The sequence below is a fragment of the Ornithodoros turicata genome, chromosome 4 (genome assembly GCF_037126465.1).
Source record: "Ornithodoros turicata isolate Travis chromosome 4, ASM3712646v1, whole genome shotgun sequence".
Classification (NCBI taxonomy): Eukaryota; Metazoa; Arthropoda; class Arachnida; order Ixodida; family Argasidae; genus Ornithodoros; species Ornithodoros turicata.
The window spans coordinates 7683770-7711585 of NC_088204.1; the positions used below are offsets into that span (position 1 = coordinate 7683770).

Sequence of the window (27816 nt, forward strand, 5' to 3'; positions counted from 1 at the left end):
CATTTTTCAGCGGAATATAGGTATTTGACTGACCACTCCTTTCTCCCAAACGACGCCCATCCTTTCTTCCACCCCGTTCACGCCGTGGGGGATTTTGGTGAAGTCGTTGCAGCCGAGGGCCTTCTGTGCCGTTGTGTAAGTGCAGTGGTGAGAGCCTGTCAGATGAAGAGCACCACTGTAGGAAAAGGAATTATAATATTAAATTACGATATTTTATTTTATCGTATCGTTACCCCAATCGTACACCAAACACTTGAAGGAATGAAAATTTTCCAGAGTTCCAGAATTGCATTTTTGAATTAGACATTTTCAGGACACTGTAAAGTATGCAATTTGCTTGACCCCTAGGAAAACTGGCATATTTCTTGAACTTAAGCTTCAACTTTATCTCTAGCCTCATTCATTTCCCACAGTATCGTGTGTGCAGAATTGTGCACCATTTGTTCTGCTGGCAGATTGCCACTGAACATACCACATCTTGGCATTCTCAACAATAAATGTCAGCTGGCTGACTCCTGTGCAGAAAGTACCACAAGAAAGTGTGTTCTTCAGGGACAACGACCATGTGAAATCACTGCTACTGTGGAAAGGCCTTTGACAGTCACATGTTCCATGAAGAGCTGTTAAGTGAGTTCGTACTCCGAGTTAAATATGATTTCTGAAGTACAACAGGTCCCATGGGACTAGCAAGCTGTACAAAGTGTCCTTCACCTTCCGAGCATGTCCAGGAGGTGACTGGACGTGGACAGATCCATGCTGAGTGGAGGGGAAGTCACATGACCAGCAGCATGGCTCCAGCATTTGTTGAAGTAATGAGACCCGTTGGTACCCAAAGCTGCAGCACTTGGAGCTCCAAACACAACGCATCCTACAAATGACAATGTTGCTCTGCTCATAATTCCTTTCAAAAAGACTAACAGGTGGATGTTTGTTTATTATTAGCCTATGTTGAATGTAACAATGTTTGTACCGTTGTTTCTCTTCTGCACGATAAATTCTGCAGCTCCTTTACTCATGACGGGAGAAACCACCAGAGGCGTAGCGATCTGATTGGCCAACACTATGGCCCTGAGAGTGGCCTCTGCTTCACTCTGAGAAGCAGTAAATTAATTGCACAGTTAAGCGTACACGAACCATTTCCGTACAACATGATCATTTACTGTAACCTACCTCCTCAGGCTGGCTGTACACCACTCCTTCGGGCCCAGTTATACCGAGTGCGAGCGTCTGCTTTTGTTTCTATAAGACAAGCAAAGTGACTGAAGTGAAAAGTTTAGTCCTTTCAAAATCATCAATTTGGAATGTGTATTTCGTCTGTAGCTGTGTTTAGTACTAAACTGAAACAGAGCTGAAGGTCTGTGTTGAAACCGTCATGGTGGTACCTTTTGTTCAATACATTGTGATGAGGCATACAATGGCAGCTCATGCAGTGACTAGAAACTGCTTGCTGAAATTTACTATACAGTAACTTGGAATTGTTCTCTATGTATTTTTATACATGCGTTCGATGCTTCTTGCTGCCGGTATCAGGTAGTTATTGACATAACAGTTGACTCGTGCAGTTGCTGAAAGCATTATTACGGCACTTTCATATGTACATCTTGTAAGCGAGCCCCACTCTGCGAGCCTTACCTCTTCAATAAGGCAGCCATTTTCGGCATGAACATTCGTTATGGCGCCTAGGTGTTTGGACACTTCTAGAAGCTTGACAAGCTCATCATCCTTTAGCATCAGATGGTCCTTAAAGGACATGTAGGCCCTGAAGGTGTTCACCCCTGGGAATGAAATGTGAACATAGGGGAGCATGTAAAGATTATTCCAGTAGAGGAAAAAGTAAATAGCTTAATGATCTCTGGATTCTACCAGAATCCAGGCATCATTGGGTTGTTGTTAATCAAGGTTACCTTTGTCCTTGACAAGTGTCTCGAGCTCCTCCTTGGTTTTGGCATTGAAGGACGTGACTGCAACCTGAAGTGCATAGTCGCAGCAAACCCTCTCATCCGCCCAGCACTTCCATTTCTCGAAGGCTTCCAACGGCGAGCAGTTGGGGTCGATGACACAGTCGACTGAAAAAAGCTTTTGTTCTTGTCACACTTGAACATTGGAAGACAAGCATTTAATTTACTGCAGCCCTATTTGAAGCTTTGTGTCTTTTCGCTAATGCATGGAGTTAGTGTGTCATCAATGAGCACCGGCGTATTGATGTGTTAGCATTAGAAGCCCCATTATGAAGAGAAGCTGGCGTCATAGCGGGGTGAGTGTTGTGTCCATGTACAGCAGTTTGGGAGGATATGTAGTAGATATAGATAGTATAAAGGTATATGTAATAGTTATATGTAATATATAATAGTAATATGTGATAGTCGTAGTTGATTAACTATAGTTGTAGTTAATTACTAGTAGTAGTAGCAATTAGTTAATTAGAAGATGAATAGTAATAAGAAGCAACATCTAATGCTAATAAATTTGATCGTATTAATTACGTGAATCACCCTCCACTTATTTTCCTTTTTTTCTTTTTCCCTTCATTTATCAGACTGCAAGTCTGAAATAAGCACCCCAAATATACGGGACTTACGTAGTGCCAATAGACAGTGAAAGCCATGCAAGAATTCACACGTGTGATAGTTTATGGAACTTGTGGAACTGGCTGGAAAATACGCAGAAACAAAGCCTCGCTCTTGGAAGAGAGAGAACATGTCCCGGAGCTCTTGGCAGAGCGCTGCAGACCCCATGTCACAATTTCACCCGATATGCACTTGGATAATGGCAACTTACTGACGGTGGTGGTCCCACCAGCGACAGCAGCCCTGGTGCCCGTGTAGAAGTCGTCCGCTGACTTTGTTCCGCTGGGCAGGGGCAGCTGGAAGTGGGTGCAGCAGTCGATGCCTCCTGGAAGCACCAGCTTCCCCTTGGCTTCAATGGTCCTTGTCCCTCCAGGGATGATTAAGTCCCGACCCACTTGCCTGAAGTTGACCGTGGCACATTTATTGTTGTTAGTACGTGACAGGACGACTAGTGCAGCACATTGATTGGTTCGGAGTTTGTTACCCTCAAGCTTTTCGACCTATCAGAATCAATCCTTGAACAGTTTTGGGAATGCTTCATGCAGGTATTCCACGACTCTCTCTAAAAAAGTGGGCAGCGAGACATACTTGATGATACCATCTTCAACGTAGACGTCACCGTCCACAATGGCGTCGTCGTTGACGATCTTGCCTCCCTTGATCAGTATTCGAGTCTGGGCACTCTGCGGAAGAAGAAGATATGAGGTGAGAGAAGGTGAGAAGATAAAAATTCATTTGATAGTTTAGTTTTTCATTGTGTTACTTTTCTACCATGTTGTAAAACTGACGTTTCTGACATGCTGCATTGCACATGTATGGGTTTTGCAACTCTGAACTTGGTGGCCAGACAGCCTCTTCTTCGTGAAAGTGACGGCAAATGATGGATACACGTTTACTAAAGTAGTTTTAGCAGATTGTTCGGGTGTTCACAGTAACGGTACTGAAGACATGGTAAGCCAGTCACCCGGGTCCTTTGCAGTGGCCACATCCAGGGATTAGTGCATACTGTTCCAGCTTCTATACAGCATATTAGTATATAGTATTCTATATGTATCTGCAGGGGAATCCTGTATCCTTGTATCTGCATTCAGGCTCTCTTTGTCTTATAGTTCCTTTGGGGGGGAATCCCTGCTGACATCACACTGTGCCTCTTTGATTAGACAGCTTCCATAACGAAATATACGTAACGGGTCGTTACACGTTGCTAACGACGTGTACGATACGGTCTACGTAAACGATATGAATACGATAGATATGCGATACCAAATCAGAGATCCGCAAGGCGATCTCAGCAACTCCAATGGGATCGGCTTACGCATGTCTTTGACACCGTTATATCGTGAACACCCTCCGATCAATTGTTAGAGGGGGGGTTGTCTTTCTTCGTGGTCGTGTTCTGTTGCTGTTTCCGCGATGCTTCCGTTAGATCGATCGAAGCTCTCTACCGTTTCGTTTATAGGATTGCCGTACGTTATAATTACATGACAGCAAACACTTGTAGCGTCGCGCCGTACCGTCGTCGTCGCGGAGTCAGTGGACGGTGTCGACGGCGTCCGGCGGCTGAAGCGAATGGAGGAGGAAGACATGACCTCCCGTAAGTTCCTCGTACGACGTCGCTCGTAAATTTTCTATATTTCACTCGTAGAACACGCAAACGATCTGCAATCGACCGCACATCGCTTCTTCGTCTTCGTCGTTCTCTACCGCTTTCTACGTATCGTTTTCTGCAGACGCGTTTTGAATAAGGCGGAGAAATGAAGGTTGGTTTTGGTTGGTTGGTTCGTTAGCCCGTTGCCGACAAGGTGGCGTGTTGCTCGGAGAGCGTGAGACCCCAGTCTCACGTCGAGACTGGGAGGTACCCGGGTTCGAATCCCGGTGCCGGCTGTGCTGTCTGGGGTTTTTCCTGGGTTTTCCTCAGACGCTTTCAGACATATGTCGGCACAGTTCCCTTAGAAGTCGGCCAGGACGCACATTCCCCCAGGGCGTGAGTCGTGACGTTGCCCACATACGTGAGGCCGACAACGGCAAGCCCTATCACCGCCACCACCACCACCATCGGAGAGCGGGAGGGGAGGGGAAAGAAAGGGGGAAAACACACAGACAACACGCACTCCTGGAACGTAACTTCACCGCATAACACGCTCCTTGCCCACACTCTTAAAGCAGCTTCACCAGATAGCACGCTCCTAGCCAACCATCATACCGAATGACATCGTTATCCTGCTCTGGTTTTGTTGAAAACTGGAGGCGTACGCCTTTTCTGTGACACTTATGCAGTACGTAACTGTCACAAAAAAAGCGTACACTCTTAAAAATGAGTTTCACCACATAGCACGCTCCTATATTCAACCATCAACCATTCAATAAATATATATATATATCCCCCCCCCCCCCCCATCATCCCGAATGGCAACGTTCTCGCCCCTGATTTGTTGAAAACGGGAGGCGGAGCCTATTTTATAACATTATGCACGTGTATAATAGTACAAAATAGGCTCCGCCCCACGTTTTCAACAAATCAGGCGCGAGAACGTTGTCATTCGGGATGATGGTTGACATTCGTCCTTCGTTGTCATTATCCCGAATGACAACGTTCTCGCGCCTGATTTGAGGGGGGCGTATGCCTTTTTGTGTCAATTTGTATATATGAAAATTGCCACAAAAAGGCGTACGCCCCCCTCTCTCTTCGAATCAGAAGCGACAACCCTAATCATTCGTGGCAATGGTTGGCGGACAGCGCGCTATGCGGTGAAGTTCTGTTTTTAGAGTGTAGGAGCGTGCTATGTGGAGAAACTCATTTTTAAGAGTGTACGTCTCCCGTTTTCAACAAATCAGGGGACAGAACGGTGTCATTCGGGATTATTGTCATCTAGCAGCGTGCTATGCGGTGAAGTTTTCTTTTAAGAGTGCATATACTGTATAGCGTGACCAGTATGCATTGCGTCGCCGAAGCCATTATTTTGTTACGATAACAGATTCAGCTTTTTCCCATTTCCAGGCGTGTCTCTAAAAGAACGTGACAGAAAAAAAAAAAAAAAAAGCCTAGCCTGTATTTTTCTCGTCTATGCTGTTGTGTTGACAAGCGCGGCATCGACCCGGGCGCCCTAAAGTAGACTTCGCCGCTACGACGCCCGTACTGCGGGGAAAGCGCCTTGGCGGGCCCGTTAATGTCCCGTCAAACAGTTACTATAAAACCCTTTAATTTCGCGGCCCTAAATTTTCGCGAACCGAGTAACAAGGATATATCCGCGACCACTAACTTTCGCGAGCTCCTCCTCCTCCTCTGCTTCGAAATTTTCGAGTGCCCTTAAAGTTCGCGATTTAATTTTTATTCGCGAAAATTAAGGGCTGGCGACATAAAAGTAATTTAAAGTGTCTTACATCTTTCGTAGTTATTACTCTTTTAAAATTCCGTATTAGCGCAGCGATGCAGCTGTGGCGCTATGAGTGACGTGGATAGGTGGAGAGAGGACAGCAGGAAGGTGTGGGGAACAGGGGAGGTTAGCATGCGTCCAGGGCCGATTTCAGGGAGAACTGTTTGGCCAGCATCCGACATCTACCCGCAAGACCCGACGCGCCACCCACGACGAGAAGAGTGGGTGAGCCTTGGGTACTCCCCAGGGGAGTTCCTCATGGGTTAGGTGCGTTAAAAAAGTTTTTGTACCCGTTGTCCACGTTACTATTGCGTAACGAAACAAGGATGCAAGTTTGGGTGACTCATTAAATATTTTCTATTTTTTCTTTTCGCCATAACCGCGTACGCACTACACATAGAGGCATACGTCGCTTAGTCATGACAACTGCATCGGGTCCACTACACAAACTGATTAGATTACTGATGCAGAAAAAAAAAAAAAAAAAATCCGCTAACGTACCAAGCTAATTTCAGAGGTTGAACTTAATCAAGCAGTGACCGAGAGCAAAGTCGGGAGTGCCAGACAGCTACAAAACGCCGTAAATACGCAGTAAAACTCTCAATGCAGGCAACTAGGTTTCCAGTTCGAAATCAGCTTCTATAGTCAGGAGCAGAAATTCGGATAGAAAAAGAAAAAAAAATAGTACTGTGCCGTCTGTTTTTATGTTCCCCTGCACTGGGTTTTTATCGTAGATTAAGCCGTGCGTGCAGCACGTTTGTTACGTACACTCTTAAAAATGAACTTCACCGCATAGCACGCTCCTACTCAACCATCATCTCGAATGATATCGTTATCTGCCCTGATTTGTTGAAAACGGGAGGCGTACGCCTTTTTTGTGACACTTATGCTGGTCATAATTGTCACAAAAAAGGCGTACGCCTCCCGTTTTCAACAAATCAGGGACGATAACGATATCATTCGAGATTATGGTTGGCTAGGAGCGTGCTATGCGGTGAAGTTCATTTTTAAGAGTGTGAGGTTCAAAGGGAAGTTGAACCCCTCAAGATGCTTTGGCGCAGCGTCCCGCTGTCATTCCGTTCGGTCAACGTGACCTTGAGGACGAGTAAAGGCAAGAAGGTGACAGAACATTCTGTCAACTTCTTCGTCCTCCCCAAGGTCAGCCTCTCAGTTTTCCGAAGAGCTGGCCTTTCTCAACGCCACACACTTCCCTAGAATGACCTCCGTTCTCGCCTGTCCTCATCATCTCGAATAACATCCTTCCCTCCTCCGGTTCGGAGGACACGGGAGGAGTACGCCTTTTTGTGACACTTGCGCAGCTACGTTAATTGTCACAAAAGGGCGTACGTCCCGCGCCTTCCACAAATGCGGAGTGATAATGGTATCATTATGTGCAATGGTTGGCCTTTATCGTGATGTTACGTTGTCCGTTCTCTTTTTTTTTTTTTTTTTTTTGTGCTCTTTATTCAATATGGACTCTAACAAACTTGCCCGGCTTCAGCGTTTTCTTTTTTTTTTTTTCTTTTTTCTTTTTGTGTGTTACACATTTCATCTCGGACTGGGACTCTCCTTGTACCCCTGACATCTGCTATCACACTTACACTCTAAAAACAGACGTTCCCCGTAATGACAGGGTTATCGCTTCTGATTCGAAGACAGAGAAGTAAACGTACACCTTTCTGTGTCAGTTTGGATATACGATTGCCACAGAAAAGGCGTACGCCCCCCCCCCCCCCCCTCTCTCTCTCTCTCTTCGAATCAGAAGCGATAACCCCATCATTCGTATGGTAATGACTGGCGCACACCGTGCTATGCTGTGAAGTTCTTAGAGTGTAGTACGTTCGACGTCATGCCGTTGACTTTGACCCCCACAGGGTCGGTTCTCGACCCCTTTTGTACTGTCATCTCCAGCATAATGAGCTCGCCATGAAACCGCCGTGTAATGACAGGAAATGCGGGGAATGTTGTGCTTCGTTGGCGCTTGCTGAGACAATGGGATGCGCCCCGTCTGCTGCTTCCGCTTTACCAGATCATTGCTCTGTTGCTTCTAGCATGTGAAGTGATCGAAACGCACCGTCACCAAAGCCAAGCTTAGTAAACCACAAGGGGCGCAGTGCCCCCTCAGAACAGAACTTCGCCACACAGCACTCCCCCTACACTCTAAAAACTGAACTTCACCACACAGCACTCCCCCTACACTCTAAAAACTGAACTTCACCGCATAGCACGCTCTGCGGCAACCATTGCCACGAGTGATAGGGTTATCGCTTCTGATTCGAGGTGAGAGGGAGGCGTACGCCTTTTTGTGTCAATCTCGATAAATGATAATTGACACAGAAAGGCGTACGCCTCCCTCTCACCTCGAATCAGAAACGATAACCCTATCATTCGTCGCAATGGTCGGCGCAGAGCGTACTATGCGGTGAAGTTCTTTTTTAACCAACTCTCAGCTCTCCCTTTTTTTTTTCTTTTTTTTTTTGCTATAGTCGTGATGATGCCCACTTGTGTGCGGCCAACAACGGCAAGCTACTTCGACCCCCACCCCCCACCCCACCGTCTTGGGAGCGGGAGTTGCGGGGCGCAGCGCCCAAAAGACGCTTGACGAATGTCCAACTGCTTCACGCACGTTGACATGGTCTCTAGTCAGTGATAATCCAGTCTGTTAAGCAAATCCCCATGACCTGACCGTGAACACATGGAGCCACACCCCTGGTCGACTACATTTTCTGGGGGAAAACGCTTATGCCCCCTAAGCACCCCGCTCGCTTCATGCCATGTAGCGAGGCACATCGTAGAAACATAAAGCCTCTTTACATAACACGCACCCACCCCCGGGCCCCCGCTAACCATCACCCATAATGTCATCGTTCTCTCTATCTCTCTCTCCCGTGAGTTGAAGAAGGGGATGGGTCCGCGTATTTTGGACACATTATGCACAAAGCAAATTGTTCAAAATTGGCGGATCCATCCCATTTCCAACAAACCAGGAGACAGAACAGTACGTATCATTGCGAATGACGGTTGACTCCAAGCGATGTTATGTACTGAAGTTATGTTTTAGCAGGGCAGTATTCGTGCGTGAGTCCCAGTGCTCACTACGCTCTCGAAACAGAACTTCACCATATATATAACACAGTGAAGACAAACCCATTGCACAGAATGACACCGTTATCATTCCTGATTTGCGTAAAGCGCGGGGAGTATGTCTCTTTGTGACAATTATCTCATAACCACATAAGCGTAACAAAAAGGCGTATGCGCCTCCCGTTTTCAACAAATTAGGGGAGAGAACGATGATGTTCGGAGTGATGGAATTGACTCGGGGGGGGAGTCTTCTTATGCCCCTGTCTCACACGGGTGCAGTCTTCAATCATCTTTGAAACCTGTGGCCATTCAGCCAGATTGAGCGTGCGCGTGGCTCCACCTAACGTGTGATGTGTCAACTTCTCAAAGAGCATTAGGTCCAGTGCTCCCTGCCAGGTTGACACGTTACGCGGTAGGTGGCAGTACATGCATTTTCAATGGCCACTGTTTTCAATGACGATTCAAGACTGCACGTGTGAGGAGGGGTATTCCTCGGTGAAGTTATGTTCATGGCTTTTGACTGGCCGATTCATGCGCTCTAAAAACAGAGGTGATGGTGATGGCGAAAGGGCTAGCCGTTGTCGGCCTCACAGTTGTGGGCAGCGTCACGACTGACGCCCTGGGGAATGTGCGTCCTGGGCCGACTTCTAAGGGAACTGTGCGGACATATGTCTGCACACTTCCCTAAAAACAGAACTTCACCACATAGCACGCCGAAGGCCAACCACTGCACACAATCATACCGTTATCACTTCCGATTTGTGGAAAGCACTGGGCGTACGCCTTTTTTTTGGGGGGGGGGGATAATTAACACAACCGCGTAGGTGCCACAAAAAGGCGTACTCCTCCCGTGTTTAACCAATCGGGGGGTGGAACGATGTCATTCGGGATGGTGTTCCGCAAAGGGCGTGCGATGTGGTGAAGTTCTGTTTTTAGCGTGTGGGTTCGGTTATTGTTTTGCTTTGGTTACCGTGGTATTCTTGAGCCTAATTACGCCGTTGTGACTGAATATTCGCTGAATGGCATTGTACGGTTCACTCGAGGACTAGCAAAAACTCACCGAGAGCCCTTGCGCAGTGGGGCCGCAAACCCCTTATATGAATAATGGCAGTTGAAAAAAAGGCATTGCCAGCTGTGGGATTCGAACCCAAATCCTCCTACGAACGTTACGTGAGAAGGACCCCTCGTTTCTTTTGCGCTCGGGGCTTGGGCGCCCCATTCTGACTCCCTCTAGAGGTTCGCTCACGAAGGTGTTTCTCGGTTTGTGTTACCCCCTGGTGTTCATTGAACGAACCTTTGTAGTGGGGATATTTCCGGGCAGTATTTTCACACTGCATTGCGTATGAAGGCATTGCACGTGTAAGACACTGTCCAGCTTTGATCTTTACTGATAATGCATGACGAAAGCGACCATATATGCTCGTAAGTAAGTCGCATTTTCATTCCAATATGACAGTTTTGACTGTAGGCGAGAGAAACGAAACTAAAACGAGGATCCCCAGCAAGAGGCGACGTGGTGACGCCCCTAGGGTCTCGCCGCCATGCGCTACTTATAAACGACCGTCATAACCTTCTCGTGTTTGTTTAGTGATAAGAAAGCCCTGGAAGTAGAACGCCAAGATAAGGACGTACGTCTGTGACACATTTATGTTTTCTCCGGACAAGGCTCTGAAGTAACAAAATGTGCTTTATGGAGCGGTCCATGTAAATACGACAGAGTGTTGTTCAACGCCAACAACATCAGGTGGACTGGATCGTTTCGCATGTCCTCCTGGGACCAGCGTTCGCAATACACTCTAAATATACAGAACTTCACCGCATAGCACGCTATGCCCCTACCATTGCCACGAATGCGTAAGCCTTTTTGTGCCAAACTGATACAAAAGGGCGTACGCCCCGCTTTGTCTTCGAATCGGAAGCGATAACCTTATCATTCGTAGCACTGGCTGGCGCACAACGGCTATGCTGTGAAGTTCTGTGTCTGGAGTGTACTATCGCTCTTTAGGGAGGGGCGTACGCCCGCTGGTTTTCACTCCAACGCCATTGGTGGTAATGAATATTATGTACAAGATTAAGTGAAAAAGATTCCTAGTTGAGGGACCCAATGCATTGTGCATACGAAGACTTCTGGTGGGCATTACATATATAAGGCAATAGACTAATTAGCCCTAATTAGCTCGAGAAATAAGGGTTGAATGCAGCAGTCGTCAGTGGTTATGACAAGTAGTATAATTGTACATTATCTTATCAGGTTTGCACATAAGCGTTGCACCTACTTAGAAGCTCATTTAGGACTTTCCACTTATCCTTAGTGCTTTGCTTTGACAGGAAGTAATCTATGAGGTGTGTATAAGTACTGACCCATAATAAATAATTAGTCTATAGACGAGGACCTAGAATAGAGCATGTATTTGTTTCGTAGGGTTTTGTCATTCGCAAGACTGCTTACCAAGGTTATGTTTGTCTTTTGCTTTTGCATTTTGTTCTTTTTGTTTTTTCTTTATGCATGTGCATCGCAGGCAATCCTATATCACTTCCTGCATTGCATTTCACCAGTTTTTATTTGCAAAATTTCGGGACACGTGTTATTTTCCCGATTACAGTATACTTTCCGTTGGTATTATTTCGTTAATTATATCAATTCGATCATTTACTGAGTAATACGTTTCGCGTAAGAGATGTATAGGTGCGCTCAGCTCAGTCTCGCACTCAAAAAACAGAAATTCACCGCATAGCAACGATTGCCACGAATGATAGGGTTATCGCTCCTAATTCGGAGACGGTGGGGGGCGTACTCCTTTTTGTGTCAATTTGCATATACTATAATTGACGCAAAAAAAAAAAGCGTACACCCCCCTCCCCTCTTTCTTCGTATCAGAAGCGATAACCCTATCATTCGTGATAATGGTTGGAGCATCGGGTGGAATCATCCCGAATTTCGAGAAAACACCGTTTCTCCCCGGGTTTCGTTAGAACCTTGATACAGACTGTACCATTTCAGTGTACCGCGCACATCGTCATAACATCCACAGTTGCATTAGAAAGGTATCGTGTACCACTAAAGCCACCGTAATATATCACGGTGGGAGTGTTCACCTAACAACCCGTGTCAGCGGGCGCGCAATTTGAAAACATCGCATGACACGCTCTGCTGGGTTCGAGGGGTGGCGCTGCAGATGCAGGAAACGGCATCTTTTTGTCCTCATTGAGCGCATGAATCGCGGAAGCATGCCGCGTTTGGCTCTGAGCCCGTCGTGAGAGCCGCTTTATTATGACTGCAAATGTTTTTTAACCTCCCTCCCACACACACGCAGAGGCAGCCAATAAGTTCCTCTCTGATGGCCATACACGCGTTGTGGTTTAGGCGTATATACGCGTACGTGATCTCGCAAGGCATTCCTGTTTTGCCAGTCCAAAATAAATGCGGCACCGGCGGCATCAATATGCGCGTCTTTTCTTTCTTCCCAAGGCGAAGGGAAAAGTCAGGGGCGAAAGGAAACGCCGTCTAGAGATCCCGTGTATTCACGTGAGCTACGTCACCACGGAATGTTTTGCAAGAGGAAGAACGTAGCAGACGACACCATCGGCCCTGTCGTCTGCTATGGAATGTCTTGCGGCTGAGCCGCTGTGTGTTCCCCCAGGTTAGGGGAGTACGGGAGAGTACGAAGCGACATAAGATTGGGCGCTCTCCTGGCACAGGAAAGCTATGACGTGTTGCGCATCTTCCGCTGGAATATTCTGGGGAATCTCGCTCAGACTGTGAATACACGGATACGGCCGCGGCATGTTGGCGATTGACAAAAGTGTTAACCGCAGTAATTGTCACGACGGCATTTCAAATGTTTTTATTTTATTTTATTTTATTTTATTTTATTTATTTTTATCGTACCTGCTTTTTTACCGATTTACCCATCGTGTTCGCGTTTGTATGAGTCGTTCACAGTTTTGTGTAGTAAATAGCTTATTTTCTTTCGCAGTTAATGAGGTTGTGCCACATGTTGCCATCTTTGCTTTGCTTCTCTGTTGTTTCTTTCTTTCTTTTTTTTTACTTTTGCATATTTTCCCTTTTTTACTGAGACAGTGTCATATACTTATTATTATACATTTGTTCAGGTTAAACTGACTGTATGACAGGGTTTACCCTCCCGTTTTGTAATTAACACTATCATGATCTATATATAATAGAGACTCCTCGATTACTCGATTACTTTTCCGTATGAAGTAGAAAGGAGATACTTTTTTAAAGGAAAATTATGAGGAAATGATTTCATGTATCGCAAAGCACGTGCTATCACGTCCATTTCCGGCAAATAATGTGTGGTACGTATCCACTGCGCATACATATACCTCAAAATAATGTCCGGATCGATCGAGTGGTAACTTGAGCGTGTTCGTAGTAATTCATACTAAAATCGCATTGTCATCATCATCATCCAGCATCATTCCACATGAAAACACGCAGTACAGCAGACAACCACACAACACTGTAAACGTCCGGTTCGGATGTCAGGAATTCGAGGCGCTTCTGAAGACCACGATACCGCAAAGAAGATGAAGAGGATTTAGCTAAATAGCGACGTCTCAAAACCAACATCGGACGCGCCAATCCTCCTTTATATATGTTCTCACCGACTGCTAACGCTTTTGGCGATGAGTTCCCACGGAATGCTGCGCCGCGAAAAGGGATTAGCCTGCTATGCGACCCCGCATGCAACGTCACGTACCAGGTCGTACATGACCAGAATTCTGCTCTATGCAACTCTCAAGGCCCGCTGCTGGATTGTGGAAGAAGTCTACCGAAACTCCTATATGACTGGGAGGCGACGTCTTCTTCGCGTGCGGATTTCGTTTTATTTATCTTTCCTTAACCTCTTAGGAAAGGTTCAAACGAGTTTTGAAATCGAAACGCATGAAATGTTTTTCTGATTATCCGGAGAAAGCACGTGCTTCATTGGCCGCGCGCAGTCAAACGCAGTGTCCACGCGAATAGGCCATTTGCAAAAGTTCCAGGGAGCAACGCGCGCGCCCTGGGAGGGCATGCTGGGAAATGCTGTGCAACGCGACAGCGGCGGTGCATATACGACGACGACGATCGGGGACGACGGCACCGTACAAATAGTTGTCGGTGTACACAGCATTTCCCGGCACGCCCTGCCGCCCTGCCAGGGCGCTTGCTGCTCCCTGGAACTTTGTCAAATGGCCTATAGTTCCTTATCGTGCTGAAGAGCCTTCCAAATGGGTTCCTTCCACGCCTTTCCACGAATATTCCAAAGAACACGGAAAGCTTCATAGTTTCGGATTCTCCAAGAATACGTGACGTCAACAGGAGCTCTGGCGCCTGTCTCAGAACAACAACGCCCGTCTCCGCCCTCCGCCCCGCGCTGGAAGACTGCCGTAAGGCTGCTTCATAAAACTCGCGAGCTGACCCTCCGGAGCTCGGTGGACTAGAACACTATCTCTCACCGTCTGCGGGCATGCATTTACTATTTTTGTTCCTTTTACCCCTTATCTTCAATTCCCAGTATGCTCCCCGTTCGTAACTGTCACGTGCAGAGGATTGCTTTACACCCATATTCCTTCCTCGCCTTTTATCACCCACGGCACACCCCTTCAAAGTATGACGTCACCTCACTCCCATCACCCTGGACGGTTTTGCCCTCGTTGACGCCTAACAATACTCAAATTTCGCGCAGCCGTTTTTGACGGGTCTTTTTTTAACGATGCTATTCGTACAAAGCCGACGAACCGGTGTATCATGGTGCGTTATTGTCGAAGAGAAAGCCTTGTCCTTTTCTCAGCCCGCTTGATCTCCATGACGTCACAAATGCAATCAGTCAGCTGGGGGGGTGCCATTCGCAGATGGCGTCAAACGAGGGGAAAACACCTGCTGTGAATTGTGGCGTGGCAGAAGCTTGCATAAATCTTTGACATTTGGCGACTATACATCTCGCAATATACCTGTTTTGTGTCTGTACGATGTTGTACGGTGGAAGTACTGAAGCAACGCGTTCGAAACAACGCGGAACCACACGTCTCCATTTTGCGCGTTAGATTGTCAAGATCTCTACGACATTACGCGACCGCGTAGACGCTAAAGGGCGTTACGAAAATAATATAATGCAGCTTCGGGGTCACGAATAAGTTATCATCTCGTTATATTAATTGGCGATTTTATTGGCGTGGGAAATCATGGCAACGCCCCAAGATGTGCTATATATTATACGGTATTAGGTACAGCTCCTGTCAAAGTTAATAATAACACTGAAAAAAAAATGTGGTCTCGTTCCCGAGCGCAATTACAGCAACCATTGGGGCCACCAGGAAATTTAAATTGAACAAAATGATTCTGTTAGTTTAAAGCGAGGATTTTGTTCACCTAACATTCCCCACCGTGCGTCCAGGGTGTCTGTTATCACGCTCGGAAATGTGAATTTTTTTTTCAGTGTTATTATTAACTTTGACGGAGGCTGTACATACACGTTGTGCACAACGACCGTTATTGCTCTTACGAAGCGCACTATATATTACTCCGTATCTTATCTGCCGGAAGGCATACAAGGCGTACGGGCTGTTAGAGAGGTTCTTATGAATTCTTATCGCCGGTCTTGTACAGTGCGTCTCATGCGCCTGATGGTAAAACTTGGCCTACTGGCAAAACCGCGAATTTATACCGAACAACGCTATAAATATTTCGGGGAGACTATTCGATAGCCGCGTGTATATCGAATGCCCGCGCGAGTAAATTACTTTACTTTACACGTTATTTGCCGTGCATTTTTAAAGTACTTATTCGCGAACGTTGCCCTTTTCTTTTTGCTGCCACCTACTTCGTATGCATACCGCGTGCGGCCTCAGCCGTTCCCGGCAGCTATCACAGTGCCGCAGTGTTATCACAAAACTTACAGGAAGACCGGAAATTTCGAATTCTAGTCGCAAATTGAAAGGGGTCGCGACACTTTGCTCCCCAGTTGTACCGAATAAAGAAATTGTTATTTGAATAAACCAGAACCTGTATTCTAATTTTTACAGCAAAGGGCGGTTGCAGAAACCCGACGCCAAGAATACTCGTCCGACGGGGGCGTCGCGACGAGAATGAGCCAATGAGTGGCCGCGGGAGAGATCACGTGCTTACAAAGGACCAATAGGTAATGCGGAGGCTCTCGTTCTCGATCGTGGCTGGAGCCTGGGAGGTGCTGGGTTCGAATCCTACCACCGGTTGTGCTGTCTCCAGTGCCCAGCGTTGCTGGCTGACTCTGCATTTTGACTATAGTTCGTTTGGAGGCTTTTTGTTAAAAGTGAGTATGATGCAAACCGGGCGATACATATGAGTTTTACAGGGTTTAAACCAAAAACACGGGGCTCTGAACGCAATCAACCGCATCTATAATAATAATAACATCTATCAACTTGTCGACAGGACTTTTTTTTTTATCTTTTGCGAAACCATCGCCCTTATTATCCGACCAACGAACCTTCTTTCAGGAAGACGACGACTCGAACGACGGCCAATTACACAGCCGCGTCTCCGAGTTCGCCATTTTTCATAGCGTCATTTTTTTTTCCCCTCCCGAGTCACATCAGTTATATACGCCAATTACGCCCCAAACGGGTCAGAGATATCAACTCCGTATATAATACTTACACAACTCCGGTCCCAGCACAGACTTTCCTCGTGAACCTTTTAAGGAAATGCGGTGCGACAACTTCGTAAGAAAGCGACCCATATAGACTCCCTCTAATGACGATATTATCGTAGTTGGAAGAAAGTGGTGCAAACTATTGCCCAGAGCAGCTGCCCGCGGGTGACCAGCGCGCTGTGCAGGTGGTGCTCCCCCCCTCCGCCGATCACGTAATGAATGCGCTTTCAGAACGTCCGTAGCATATATCGTATAAACAGTCTGTTGCATATATAAGACCGGTTTATAACTAAGAAGGAAGCGTCCACGAATACGGGTCAAGGATTTAGACCCCGTATGCGTGAGATTAATTGAAATACGGGCGTGACATCTTTTATGAGGCGTTCCTGGGTACCGTTTACACGCGGTACTTGTGGGCTTTTTTATCGTGTTTTTCTTCTTTTTTTTAAACATGTATAGACTTTTTTTTTATCAGCTTTATTCGCACCGGTGAGCGTCAAAGTGAGATTGGCGGAAATCGGCACCAATTTACACATGACATTGTTCTCAAAGGTGCCAGGCACGTACCATCCGCGTACATCAAATGCTCTTACGTTGGCGTTACACATGCAACGTGTGTTCATGTTCAAAAACTGCGAGAAGCAGTCATGGAGTAGAAGTAGTCATACTTATCCTCCATTGAAAAGTACACTCTTAAAAATGAACTCCACTGCATAGCACGCTCATAGCCAACCATCATCTCGAATGATATGTTGCCCTGATTTGTTGAAAACGGGAGACGTACACCTTTAACTGTGACACTTATGCTGTTCACAATTGTCACACAAAAAAAAAAAGGCGTATGCCTCTCGTTTTCAACAAATCAGGGCAGATAACGATATCATTCGAGATGATGGTTGGCTAGGAGCGTGCTATGCTGTGAAGTTCATTTTTAAGAGTGTAGTAGCCACAGTTGTCATGTGATGTCGATAACAATTATGATGCTGACCGATACCCTGATTGAATGCTCGCTGAAAAATAATGTTATTCATCGGTGTTGGCCAACGACGAAATGCTGAAACCGATAAAATATAGCAGCCCTGCGCGTTTGCCATTTCTCCTCTCGAGGCCTTCCTTTCAGTGGAAGGCTTACCAGTATATTTTTTTTATTTATTTATTTATTTTATTGGTTAATTAATTGGTTAATTAATTTATTTTGGTTGCCGTCTGCATTTTAGTTACTCAAATGTTTCCGAATATTTCCGTTTCTGATACCGGCATTTCAGTTTTGTTTCCGTTAACGCTTCCGGTATCAAAACGGCTCTTACGAAGCTGCGAGCGGATGCCCCTGTGTGGCGTGCAGCGCTGTCGGCACTCCTCTTTGCCCAAAGCGGTGCTTGATAAAGTACGCGCGAACGCCAAGTGATTTCGCGCCGGTGAACTGGCGTACATCATCCGGGATTTAAAAGAAAATCTGAAGAAACGTTTCTCCAGAGCCTGTATATGGCGTGCTCTGCGGAAATAACTTCAACGCTTCGTGGGCGCAACGAAGCCCTCCTACCCAGGGTCGCACCCACAGACGGACGCTGCATGCTTGTAGTAAACAGTAGCCATATGCCGAGGTGATCAATCAAAAGAGCGCGTAGGAGCGCGTCCTCGTGCTTGCATCAACAGTGCATGCCCTCGGGGGAAAAGAATCATCATGTGTCATTAAATAAGAGCTATTGCCATTAAACGAAGTCAGCACCGGCAGTTCATTTTGGTTCATTTTCGACTCTGTTTCCCGTAACGGTACAACGTGGTATGCGTTTCTGTTTCCGGTATAGTTTTAGTTTCGGTAATCGTCTCTGCTTCTGTTATCTGCTTTCTTTTTTTTTTATGTTAGTCTAACAGTTTTGGTTTGTTCTTGAGAATTGTGAGAGAATCACTGAGAGAAATAATTAGTGGAAACTCATATTGGTAAGGTTTTAGACATATTATCAATGTACAATGCGAGGAAAGCGTGGCGTCTATTGGCTCTTTTTACCTCTATATATGCTCCTCCGCATCTTTTAATAGCACGCTGACATATGTCAGGCGGGATAGACGGGAATGATGAATATATTAACCGTTCCTTCCATTCATATAATATGGAGGAAAAAAAAATAGAGGCATAATGTAACCTACAACCGTATACTCACACACATAAGCGCCAACGTTTTCTCCAAAGACGCGACGCGCCTATAGTAGAGACGCGTCGCGTCTCGGCTGTTCGATCTTTAACATTGCACCCCATTTTTCTGTGTTATGGTTCCACTATGAGACCTTGAACGTTAAAACAGGGCATTCGACATGGTTTCCCTCTCACGGTTTCCGCAAGTAACAAAAAAAGCACGATATTGATCGCAGAGAAGAAGCAAAACGCGGCAGATACCTTCAGATGGATGGGTATTTTCTTGGTAGACGACGGCCTCGAAGACGTATCCATATTTTCGCAGACGACAAGAACGGCCCACTCGGTATGGCGTTGCAGATATGGGCAGTTCGTACCACTTTAAAAGCACGATAGCGCGGAGGTTCTGCGTTCTGCTGCGCCACAGTACTGTTTGTCGTCTGCGCACACTCGCTGTTCCCACGGCGGATAAATAGACCGGCTGAGTTGATCACCGATGGCAAACCGAGAACATGCGTGGGTAAAAGGAGAACAGGAAAAAAAAATGAAAACGCGACCGATCGCCTTATCCAGGAGGGCAATGCGAAACCAGCGAAACTGAAGCCGAGAAACCACCTTGCTCAGATGTGTTCGTCCTCCCTCCCTCGCTGGTTCGGCTTCCCTGCGAAAACGGAAGCGTAGCGAGCGCCGCCTCGTGGAAAGCGAAGCAGAGCGGTCGTCTGCTTTGCTTTGGCGCGCTCTTTAATTGGAACCCCCGCTCCCTCTCCTTGAATGTTTCCTGTGTACAAAGCGTGAGCACTGAACGCAGTGGCTAGTTTTTACTAATGGTTGCTACAAAGTGTTGTATCATTACGTTGCGAGCTTTCAGTTCTGTGATCTATCCAGCCCCCTCATCCCCCTCCCCCCAAATCGACACCCCCTTCTTCTCTTTCCTACGCACGAGCTCGTTTAGTGACTCTACTGCGCACCCTGCCGGAGTCATTTCAGCTTTGGACACATGTCGACAATGATATGTAAGGCTGTTACAACGGAACCGTAATAATGACCCCCCGCTCCCCAAATTTTTTTCCACCCCACCTCCCTCATGCTTGCGATTCTTTGTAAACCACTGTGTCAGTACATGTATTTACTGTCGTATTGTATTTACTGTCGCAGTTGTGGGCCTTGGACATGTCACGTAGTGAAGCCCCTTTTTAGAGCTCTCAGCAGGGTGATATCGTGTAACAATAACAATGTATGTTTGTATAAAGTTCTTCGCTTATCCTCTGACGGATACGCCCTTGTATCTTTGGCATTTGCAGCAACGTCATCACTACATTCCTAAAATTCATCGGAAAAGACACATTTAGAAGCTAAGAAGGAAGAAAATAAAAAGCACCTTTAGTCCCGAGATGCAAATGTCGGCGTTTATTGCTAGAAGCTCGGGATCTTCGGCATTCATCCACGCTTCGCAGCTGCCGTCGTGAAAGACACGCCGTTGTCCATAACTTAGCTCCTTCGAGACGTTCCGCGGAGGAGACCCCATTGTCTCTTCCGTGCTCCAGCGCATTATTTCATCTCGACGAAGGCTTATTAGCTTTCTGCTGGCTATGGCTTTGGCTTTATTATATCTTCTTCCTGTCTGGGATAGCAGGTGCATGAACCTCGTCTCGCACGCGTTCGACGTGCCGGCTATTTTTAAGCACTTCCGTTCTCAAATGTACGCTAGACATAACACCAACACGACGCATACTTATCTGTTTCTGTGCCGCGAAGTTGTCACTATATCCTGTATCTGTATAGGTCGTTTTCCACGTACCCCGGCGATGACATTGTCACCAAACACAGCGATGACGTCCTTTTACATTTATTTTGGTATTTTCATCATCATGCACGACCTAAGCGGAACTAAGGACGTTTTCGTTGATGTGTCTTTAGGCGTGGCCGTTAATTCTATTATTTTATCTCTCCTCGCGTGCTAATTGTTCCACGGAAAATGTTTTCCTAAACAAGCGCCACTTATTTTTTAAACTGCAGTGACCACGCTTCTGTTGCACCACTGACGTTGAGAGATGCCCTCCTGATCATACACAAAAATAAGGATCCCGTGAGAGAAGTGTTAGAGTATACTTCGCGATATGCACATACCACCCCGTAACAAATACTCCAAACACATTTACGGCCCCGCTCTTAAATCATTTCTACACACACTGTATTTATGATAACACGCGAACTTGGAGCAAACGCCCGTTGTGTCAACACCCAGCTGTTCTATTGTGGTGGCAGACGTCAAACACGGCTCACCAACTTCATCCCATTGTCTCTTAAACATACACATACAGCCGCTACAAAGACAACAAAGACTATATGTGTGTGTATATATATATATCCATATATAGGCGTGGTTCTTATGCTGTGCCCGTGTGAACTTCGTGAGCCACGAGTATTAAGCACCATTATTCTCATCCCGGCGTGTAATGCAGGCGTTGCGTGCCGTCTCCTTCGGAGGACCGACCAGACTGCTTGCCGCCGCCGTCTTGATGAGTTTAATGTTCGTGTTTTACGCTTGTTGGATGACGCCTACGCAGACGATGCTGCATGGTGTCTTCGAAGTGATACGCGATGTGCGCGTGGTGGGAGACGGAAGAAAGAAGACTGGTGGGAAGAATGACAGAAGGTGGCAATGGAAAGGAAAGATGATATGGGGGGTGTTATCAAGTAGCTCGATTCGAGGGGTGGGAACGCTTGAAGGCGATGAACGGTGTTGAGAGTGCGGAGTTTTGGTGCGAGTGTTTGTGCGGGCTTGCGAACTGGAGCACGTCGTTGCTTTTGGGGCTTCCTGCTAAGTATCCGCCTAGCCATCCATATACTATACACTCTTAAAAATGAACTTCACCGCATAGCAAGCTCCTAGCCAACCACCATCTCCAATGATATCGTTATCTGCCCTGATTTGTTGAAAACGGGAGGCGTACGCCTTTTTTGTGACACTTATGCTGTTCATAATTGTCACAGAAAAGGCGTACGCCTCCCGTTTTCAACAAATCAGGGCAGATAACGATATCATTGGAGATGGTGGTTGGCTAGGAGCGTGCTATGCGGTGAAGTTCATTTTTAAGAATGTAAAGCTGTTACATCATAAACGTAATAGTGACCTCCACCCCAGCCCAGTGATTGCGATTATGAGAAAAACGCTAATTGTCACATCTTACACTCTAAAAACAGAGCATCACAGGAAGGGAAGTTGGTTGGAATGTGCTACGTCATACACAAGCATCCGAAAGCAAGAAGCTGCCTGACCGCTATACACTCTTAAAAATGAACTTCACCGCAGAGGCGGAGAGTTTCCATTTTCCCAGGGGGGGCAAGGGCGCACCGCGAAGTACGTACTCTGGCGGGCGGGGGGGGGGGGGGGGATATGTTTATTAAGAAAAAAAAAAGAAAGGAAAAGAAAGCCAGATGGATGTCGGCTTGTTATTCCAACACAAAAGTGAAAGGGGGAAGAAAAAGGCAAAGAAAAGAAGAAAGCAAAAGAAAACAAAAAGAAGGAAAGAAAAGGAAAAGGAAAAAGAAAAGAAAAATGAACACAAAACTAAAGTTGAAGAATCACACACTCCGGCGGGATCCTATGATGTATGCAGAACTGGTATAGAAATAAGAGGAAGGAAGAACAGAAAAAACAAAACAAAAAGAAAAACAGAGAGAACGTAAACAGTGAACATGTGCACAACTGAAGGCATTACGCCTTTGAAAGCTGAGTGCAAAAGGAACAAAATGCATTGAATCCTCGGTGTTTGACCCGCAATGCGCGCAATATAATGAATATGGTCAACGAAATGGAGCAGCGGGAGTTGAACCCGCTCCCAACGGATATGCGTTCCGAAGATCCTACCGTTACACCTCGCAGCTGCTGGTACCTTTTCGACTGCTTATTTTCATTGACCTGATTGCTTTGGGCGAAATTCAGTCTATGTGTTGTGTCATCCTCTGTGTTTCTTCGCCTCACCTTCTACTGTGATAATGAGTATGGTGGGCGAATACATATTTTACAAATTGCAAGATGCATTTTTGGGGTTGGTGCCTCTTCGCTCTTTTGACCCTGGCGCGCCGAGCCCCAAAGGCTGGTGTCAGTCTCTTAGCGGGACTTCCCGGGGGAGGCGGCGCCCCCCCTAGTTCATGTTCCGGGGGGGCATGGGCCCCCGCGCCCCCCCGCAGTCGGCGCCTATGCTTCACCGCATAGCACGCTCCTAGCCAACTATAACCTCGAATGATATCGTTATCTGCCCTGATTTGTTGGAAACGGGAGGCGTACGCCGTTTTTGTGACAATTATGAACAGCATAAGTGTCACAAAAAGGGCGTACGCCTCCCGTTTTTAACAAATCAGGGCAGATAACGATATCATTCGAGATTATGGTTGGCTAGGAGCGTGCTATGCGGCGAAGTTCATTTTTAAGAGTGATGTATCTCCCGTTTTCAACAGTCAGAAGACAGAACGATATAGTTGTGAATGCTTGTTGTCTGTGGTCTTGTTATTTTATTCGTTTCTGTCTTCAGAGTTCCCGAGAGCGGAAACATGAATGCTCTTCGGATTCACATTTCCGCATCTGCGCAGGTAAAATCGTAATGCATTCAATCCGCACCAGATTCACTCTGTTCCGTATCGGGGCCGCAACATTTTTTTAAAGCGCGCTACAGCATTCATCACTAGTACAGGGCGCCAGAAGATAGACATTTCATTCGTTACTCCATTCGATATCCCTCGCGCAATCCAGAGATGTCAGAAACAGCAGCTGCAACGGCTCAGACGCGCGCGTGTTTGTTGGAGAAAATAGCAAAAGACAAAGAGTGACATAGCAAGGTTGGCCCCTCCAACCTACCTCCAAACCGTGCAGCTACTTGTTGCGGAGAGGTGACTTCTATTCATAGCATGGGACGAGAGGTTCTCTCCTTGCTTCTAGTGGCCTACATCTTCCTCGCTCCTCAATCAGCTCATTACATAAATATATATACGTGCTCAGAGGGACGGAATTTTTTCGAGGTTAAGTGCTCCGCGCAAATTTAGGGGTTAAAAAAAAGGGGGGGGGGGGGGCGTTGTCGGGTTAAAGCAATTGAGGGTAAGTAAAGAAAGGGCGCTTTGTGGTCCGTATTGCACCACTACTCATCACGCACGTGTTCCCTGTCTTATACGAAGTCGTGCAGTTTTGTACAGAGATAAGCTCAGGTACGTTACAGAAGGTGCTTCTGTACCCGTACTGTTTCTGCTCCCTTTCTGTTGCGGTGCACTCTAAGAAAAAAAGGAGTAGTTTTAATCCTTTTGTGGACTAAATGCATTGTCACAAAAAAATAGTCCCTTTCGGGAGTAAATGCACGGGAGTAAATGAATGTCACAGATTGCATTTCACGCGCTGTTGTAAGAGTCCCAGGTACATAATTCGTGTGCATGCATGAAAATACTTTGAAGCAAACCGTCAACCGTGATATATCGAGTTATATAAAATCTTGCGCCATACATAGGGCACAATTTGCGAAGAAAGTTGCGCTAACTGTTTCTTACTCTGTGTGAGTGTAAAATTGCTACGTTGGCTGAGTGTATACAGCCTTATGCCATCAAATTGACCAAGGTCACATATTGACGTAGACTGTTGCATTCAGGAGACCATTCGCGAAGTTCAGTGACAATTTGCAGTCCTGGGGAGTAAATGTCGGGTTAGGGGACTAAAATGGGGAGTAATTGCAATCTAGGAGAGTAGAAGCTGCAATTACTCCCCGTTTTACTCCTTTTTTTTTTCTTGGAGTGTGTAGCTGTAAAGTCGAGCGATAGTTCGGGGTAAAAATCGGATTCAGTGCAAAGGATAGGGCCGCATAAATACGGCACGCCGGAGGAAACCACCACTGGAAGCGCGGTACAGAGGAATTGCGAAGCGTTCGAACTTTTGTGCGCTTCCATTTCAGGAAAGTGTGCGCACGCCACTTTTATTTTTCTCGACGGTAGTTTCAGTTTTTCTGTCATTCCTGGTCATTCCTGAATTCATATATCGAATAAATTATATGTATGAGCGAGGATATATCAGCAAATAAAAAAGGGGTGGGGAAGGAGGTACCAAACAGATGTGCCGCACTCTATACCCTGATGAAAAAAGGGAGCAATTTTATCCCTTTTAGGGACTACCGACACTGCTTCAGTCGTTGGTTCCCTTCGGTAATTACATGCGTGCAAGTTTATGCGAAATTTAGTGATTATTCGCAGTGCTGGGGAGTAAATTTTATTATCAATCAATCAACCAAGCAACCTGAAATCGATAGTAATTGCAATGTGGGGAAATAGAATGTAATTATACTCCCCGATTTACCCATTTTGTCTTATAGTGTATATGCAACCAGCGCTGTCAAGAGAACACAAACACACACACAGAAATCTCGATTTTTACGTGTTTTTTTTTTTCTCTCCTGTTTTAAGCAGTGGAAGTTCAATTGTTACAAAATATTTCTATATATATTCTATATATATTCAAAATATATTCTTTCTATATTTCGACACAAAAATTCATTAATGAGTTACAAAAAAAATCTGTTGCTGCGGGGCAACTACAGAAGTATCGTGTTACAACACTGGGCTTTTACCTTGATTCCGCCGAAGGACATGATGTCCGAAATAATCCAATCAGCGCTGTCAACACGATTTCACACACAGGCACACACGCACGCTGCGGATATCTAAGCAGACGACGCAAAAGCGGATGCAGTGGTTGATGTCGCAGGTAAAGTCGTCTGCTGACTCGCGAACGAAGTGTTTCTGCTAAGCCGCGTCTGCGATCTTGGCCGCAGCGGCGGCATTTGGTTTTTGGCACGCGCACTCCCACATAGTTCCCCTCTCCCAGCCCTCTTCGCCCTTTGTTTCGTATTTGGATTGGATTGTGGCATTGGATTATTAACGCACAGACAGGGAGAGAGAAATAACGTGTCACGTGGAGACTGATCTGTCTGGGTGTATTCGAGTATTCGGCAGCATAACCCAAAATGCACCGGTTCAAGCTGCTGCTGCTGCGTATGACGTGACATTTGATCCGTAACGGTAACGCTTGAGACTATGAGGGACGAAAAGAAAAATGCACGCGAACGGATCTTAAACGCGGCTAGTGTCGACTTTTTTTTTGTGTGTGTGGGCCTGTGCCACTAGCTCGCGTTTTATCACTATTTCAATAACATTTGATTCGTTAAAAGTCATTTTATTCCCGACGGAGGAGGAGCTTGCTTCGAAACCTAAAAAAAAAAAAAAAAAGGCCATTGCCACTTTAACTTTTTGAATAAAATGACCTTCCCCTTACGTTGGAAAACTTCTGACCTTCCGGCGCCGCCCACACAAACGTTGCCCACTTGCGCACTGCTGACGTTGACCCAATAAGGACGAAGCAGCTGTCTAGTGCTGCACTCTTAAAAATGAACTTCACCGCATCGCACGCTCCTAGCCAACAATAATCTCGAATGATATTTTTATCTGCCCTGATTTGTTGAAAACGGGAGGCGTACGCCTTTTTTGTGACACTTATGCTGTTCATAATTGTCACAGAAAAGGCGTACGCCTCCCGTTTTCAACAAATCAGGGCATATAACGACATCATTGGAGATGATGGTTGGTTAGGAGCGTGCTAGGCAGTGAAGTTCATTTTCAAGAGTGTGGTACGGAGAGTACTGAGTGCTTATAAACCACTGTGTGCCGCCAAAGAGCTACTAAGTCTGCTTCTTCTTTTTTTTTTTTTCCCTTGTATACAGGGGCTTATTTTTATCCGTTGCGGATTTTTTTTATAAAGAAAAATGTATGAAAGCTACACACGTACCGTTTTTTTGCAGGTGGGTTCTGCGAGCAGGCGTACATCCTGCTGGGAAGCGTATGTGTAATTACTGGACGACTAATTAACTACAATTCATTGATTAACGCTTTAATTAGATATTTTCTGGGAAATGCGAGATAGCAGAGTGGGAGTCAGTCATTATTTAAATCCATCTTTTTATATATCCTGAAACACGCGCGTCTATAAATAGCTAAATGTTGCTATGCAAATGAGCCTACACCACGCTCTTCTCGAGCGCAAAAAGGAGCGACTTGCGTTCGCGTAAGAGGGTCACGTGTGTTGTAGCGGTGGAGCTGATTGGAGAAGGCGCTGGTCTGCAATCAGCTCCATCGCTACGTGTAAATTTACGTGTAAATCTACCTGAAACTACACCTTTACCGTTTTCCGGCTCCGATAAGCCGGTGTTAATGTGCTCGAGAAATGCTTCAGTGTTCAAAATTATATACTTATCAAAATTTTGCTGATTTGTATCTCAAAGGACATGCTCGTTTAAGGATTTTTAATGTTACTACCTATAGTAGCTAGTAGTACTATAGTAGATTCTATAGTTACCACCTAGGTCGACATAGCGTCTGATGAAGGGTGTAAAAGGGTGGTAAAAACAATTATCATTATATCAAAATTGCTACAAAAAGGCGTACGCCCCCCTCGCTCACCGAATCAGAAGCGGTAACCCTATCATTCGTAGGTAGCAGGTAGAACTTTGCAACCTTTTAGGCACAACATATGCGACAACTATTACCTCCTAAAAGGTGTAACGGCTCCACCCTTTTTTCTAAGAGTGTATACAGAATCGTAGGCAGAATCGGATGTCTCGAGTATTGTGGAACGTTTGTATATCCATTCTGGTGCTATACGCTCGTCGAACGAGGTCTTTTCTATTACACCAAACGTATTGTGTTTCCGTTATGTTAATAAGCGCCGGAACTCCCGCGTGGCGGCTCATATACAGCATCACGTCAGAAAGCAGGAAGACGTGACCCGCGGAAGGGAGCATGCCACCTGCCGAGCGTGGAGAAACAACGCCACACGAATTCGCGTATCGTCATCGTGTACGGTTTTCCTTCTCCACCCAGCACTATATGCACGTTCACGTACGTCGGCGGGGACCCATCACCCCCAAGTTCAACCCCCGGACGGGTCAAAGCAGCGGGGTCTTCGGGCAAAGGAGCGAGCGTCCGGAAATGGCACT

At 46.2% G+C, this 27816-nt stretch overlaps 1 protein-coding gene and 1 long non-coding RNA gene across 5 annotated transcripts in view; one reads left to right on the plus strand and one right to left on the minus strand.

The window, feature by feature from the left end:
* Positions 1-27816, plus strand: part of LOC135390895 (uncharacterized) — a 50502-nt gene that overhangs the window by 21182 nt on the left and 1504 nt on the right. Inside the window, exon 3 of the long non-coding RNA XR_010421833.1 lies at positions 3113-3282. This is a non-coding gene — a long non-coding RNA (uncharacterized LOC135390895). The remainder of the gene's footprint in view (positions 1-3112; positions 3283-27816) is intronic.
* The window catches only part of LOC135390891 (dihydropyrimidinase-related protein 2-like), a 33979-nt gene that overhangs the window by 3144 nt on the left and 3019 nt on the right, over positions 1-27816 (minus strand). The window contains exons 1-9 of one of the 4 annotated variants that reach the window (XM_064620860.1): positions 25396-25595; positions 3156-3250; positions 2779-2966; positions 1905-2066; positions 1633-1775; positions 1171-1239; positions 971-1091; positions 712-868; positions 34-175 (exon numbers count right to left, since the gene is read on the minus strand). In XM_064620860.1, the coding sequence (XP_064476930.1) occupies positions 34-175; positions 712-868; positions 971-1091; positions 1171-1239; positions 1633-1775; positions 1905-2066; positions 2779-2966; positions 3156-3250; positions 25396-25416 (1098 nt within the window). In that variant the 5' untranslated portion in view covers positions 25417-25595. Of the gene's footprint in view, positions 1-33; positions 176-711; positions 869-970; positions 1092-1170; positions 1240-1632; positions 1776-1904; positions 2067-2778; positions 2967-3155; positions 3251-4081; positions 4266-19054; positions 19451-25395; positions 25596-27816 lie in introns of those variants that run through there. The other 3 variants (XM_064620859.1, XM_064620858.1, XM_064620857.1) reach the window with 3 other exon arrangements.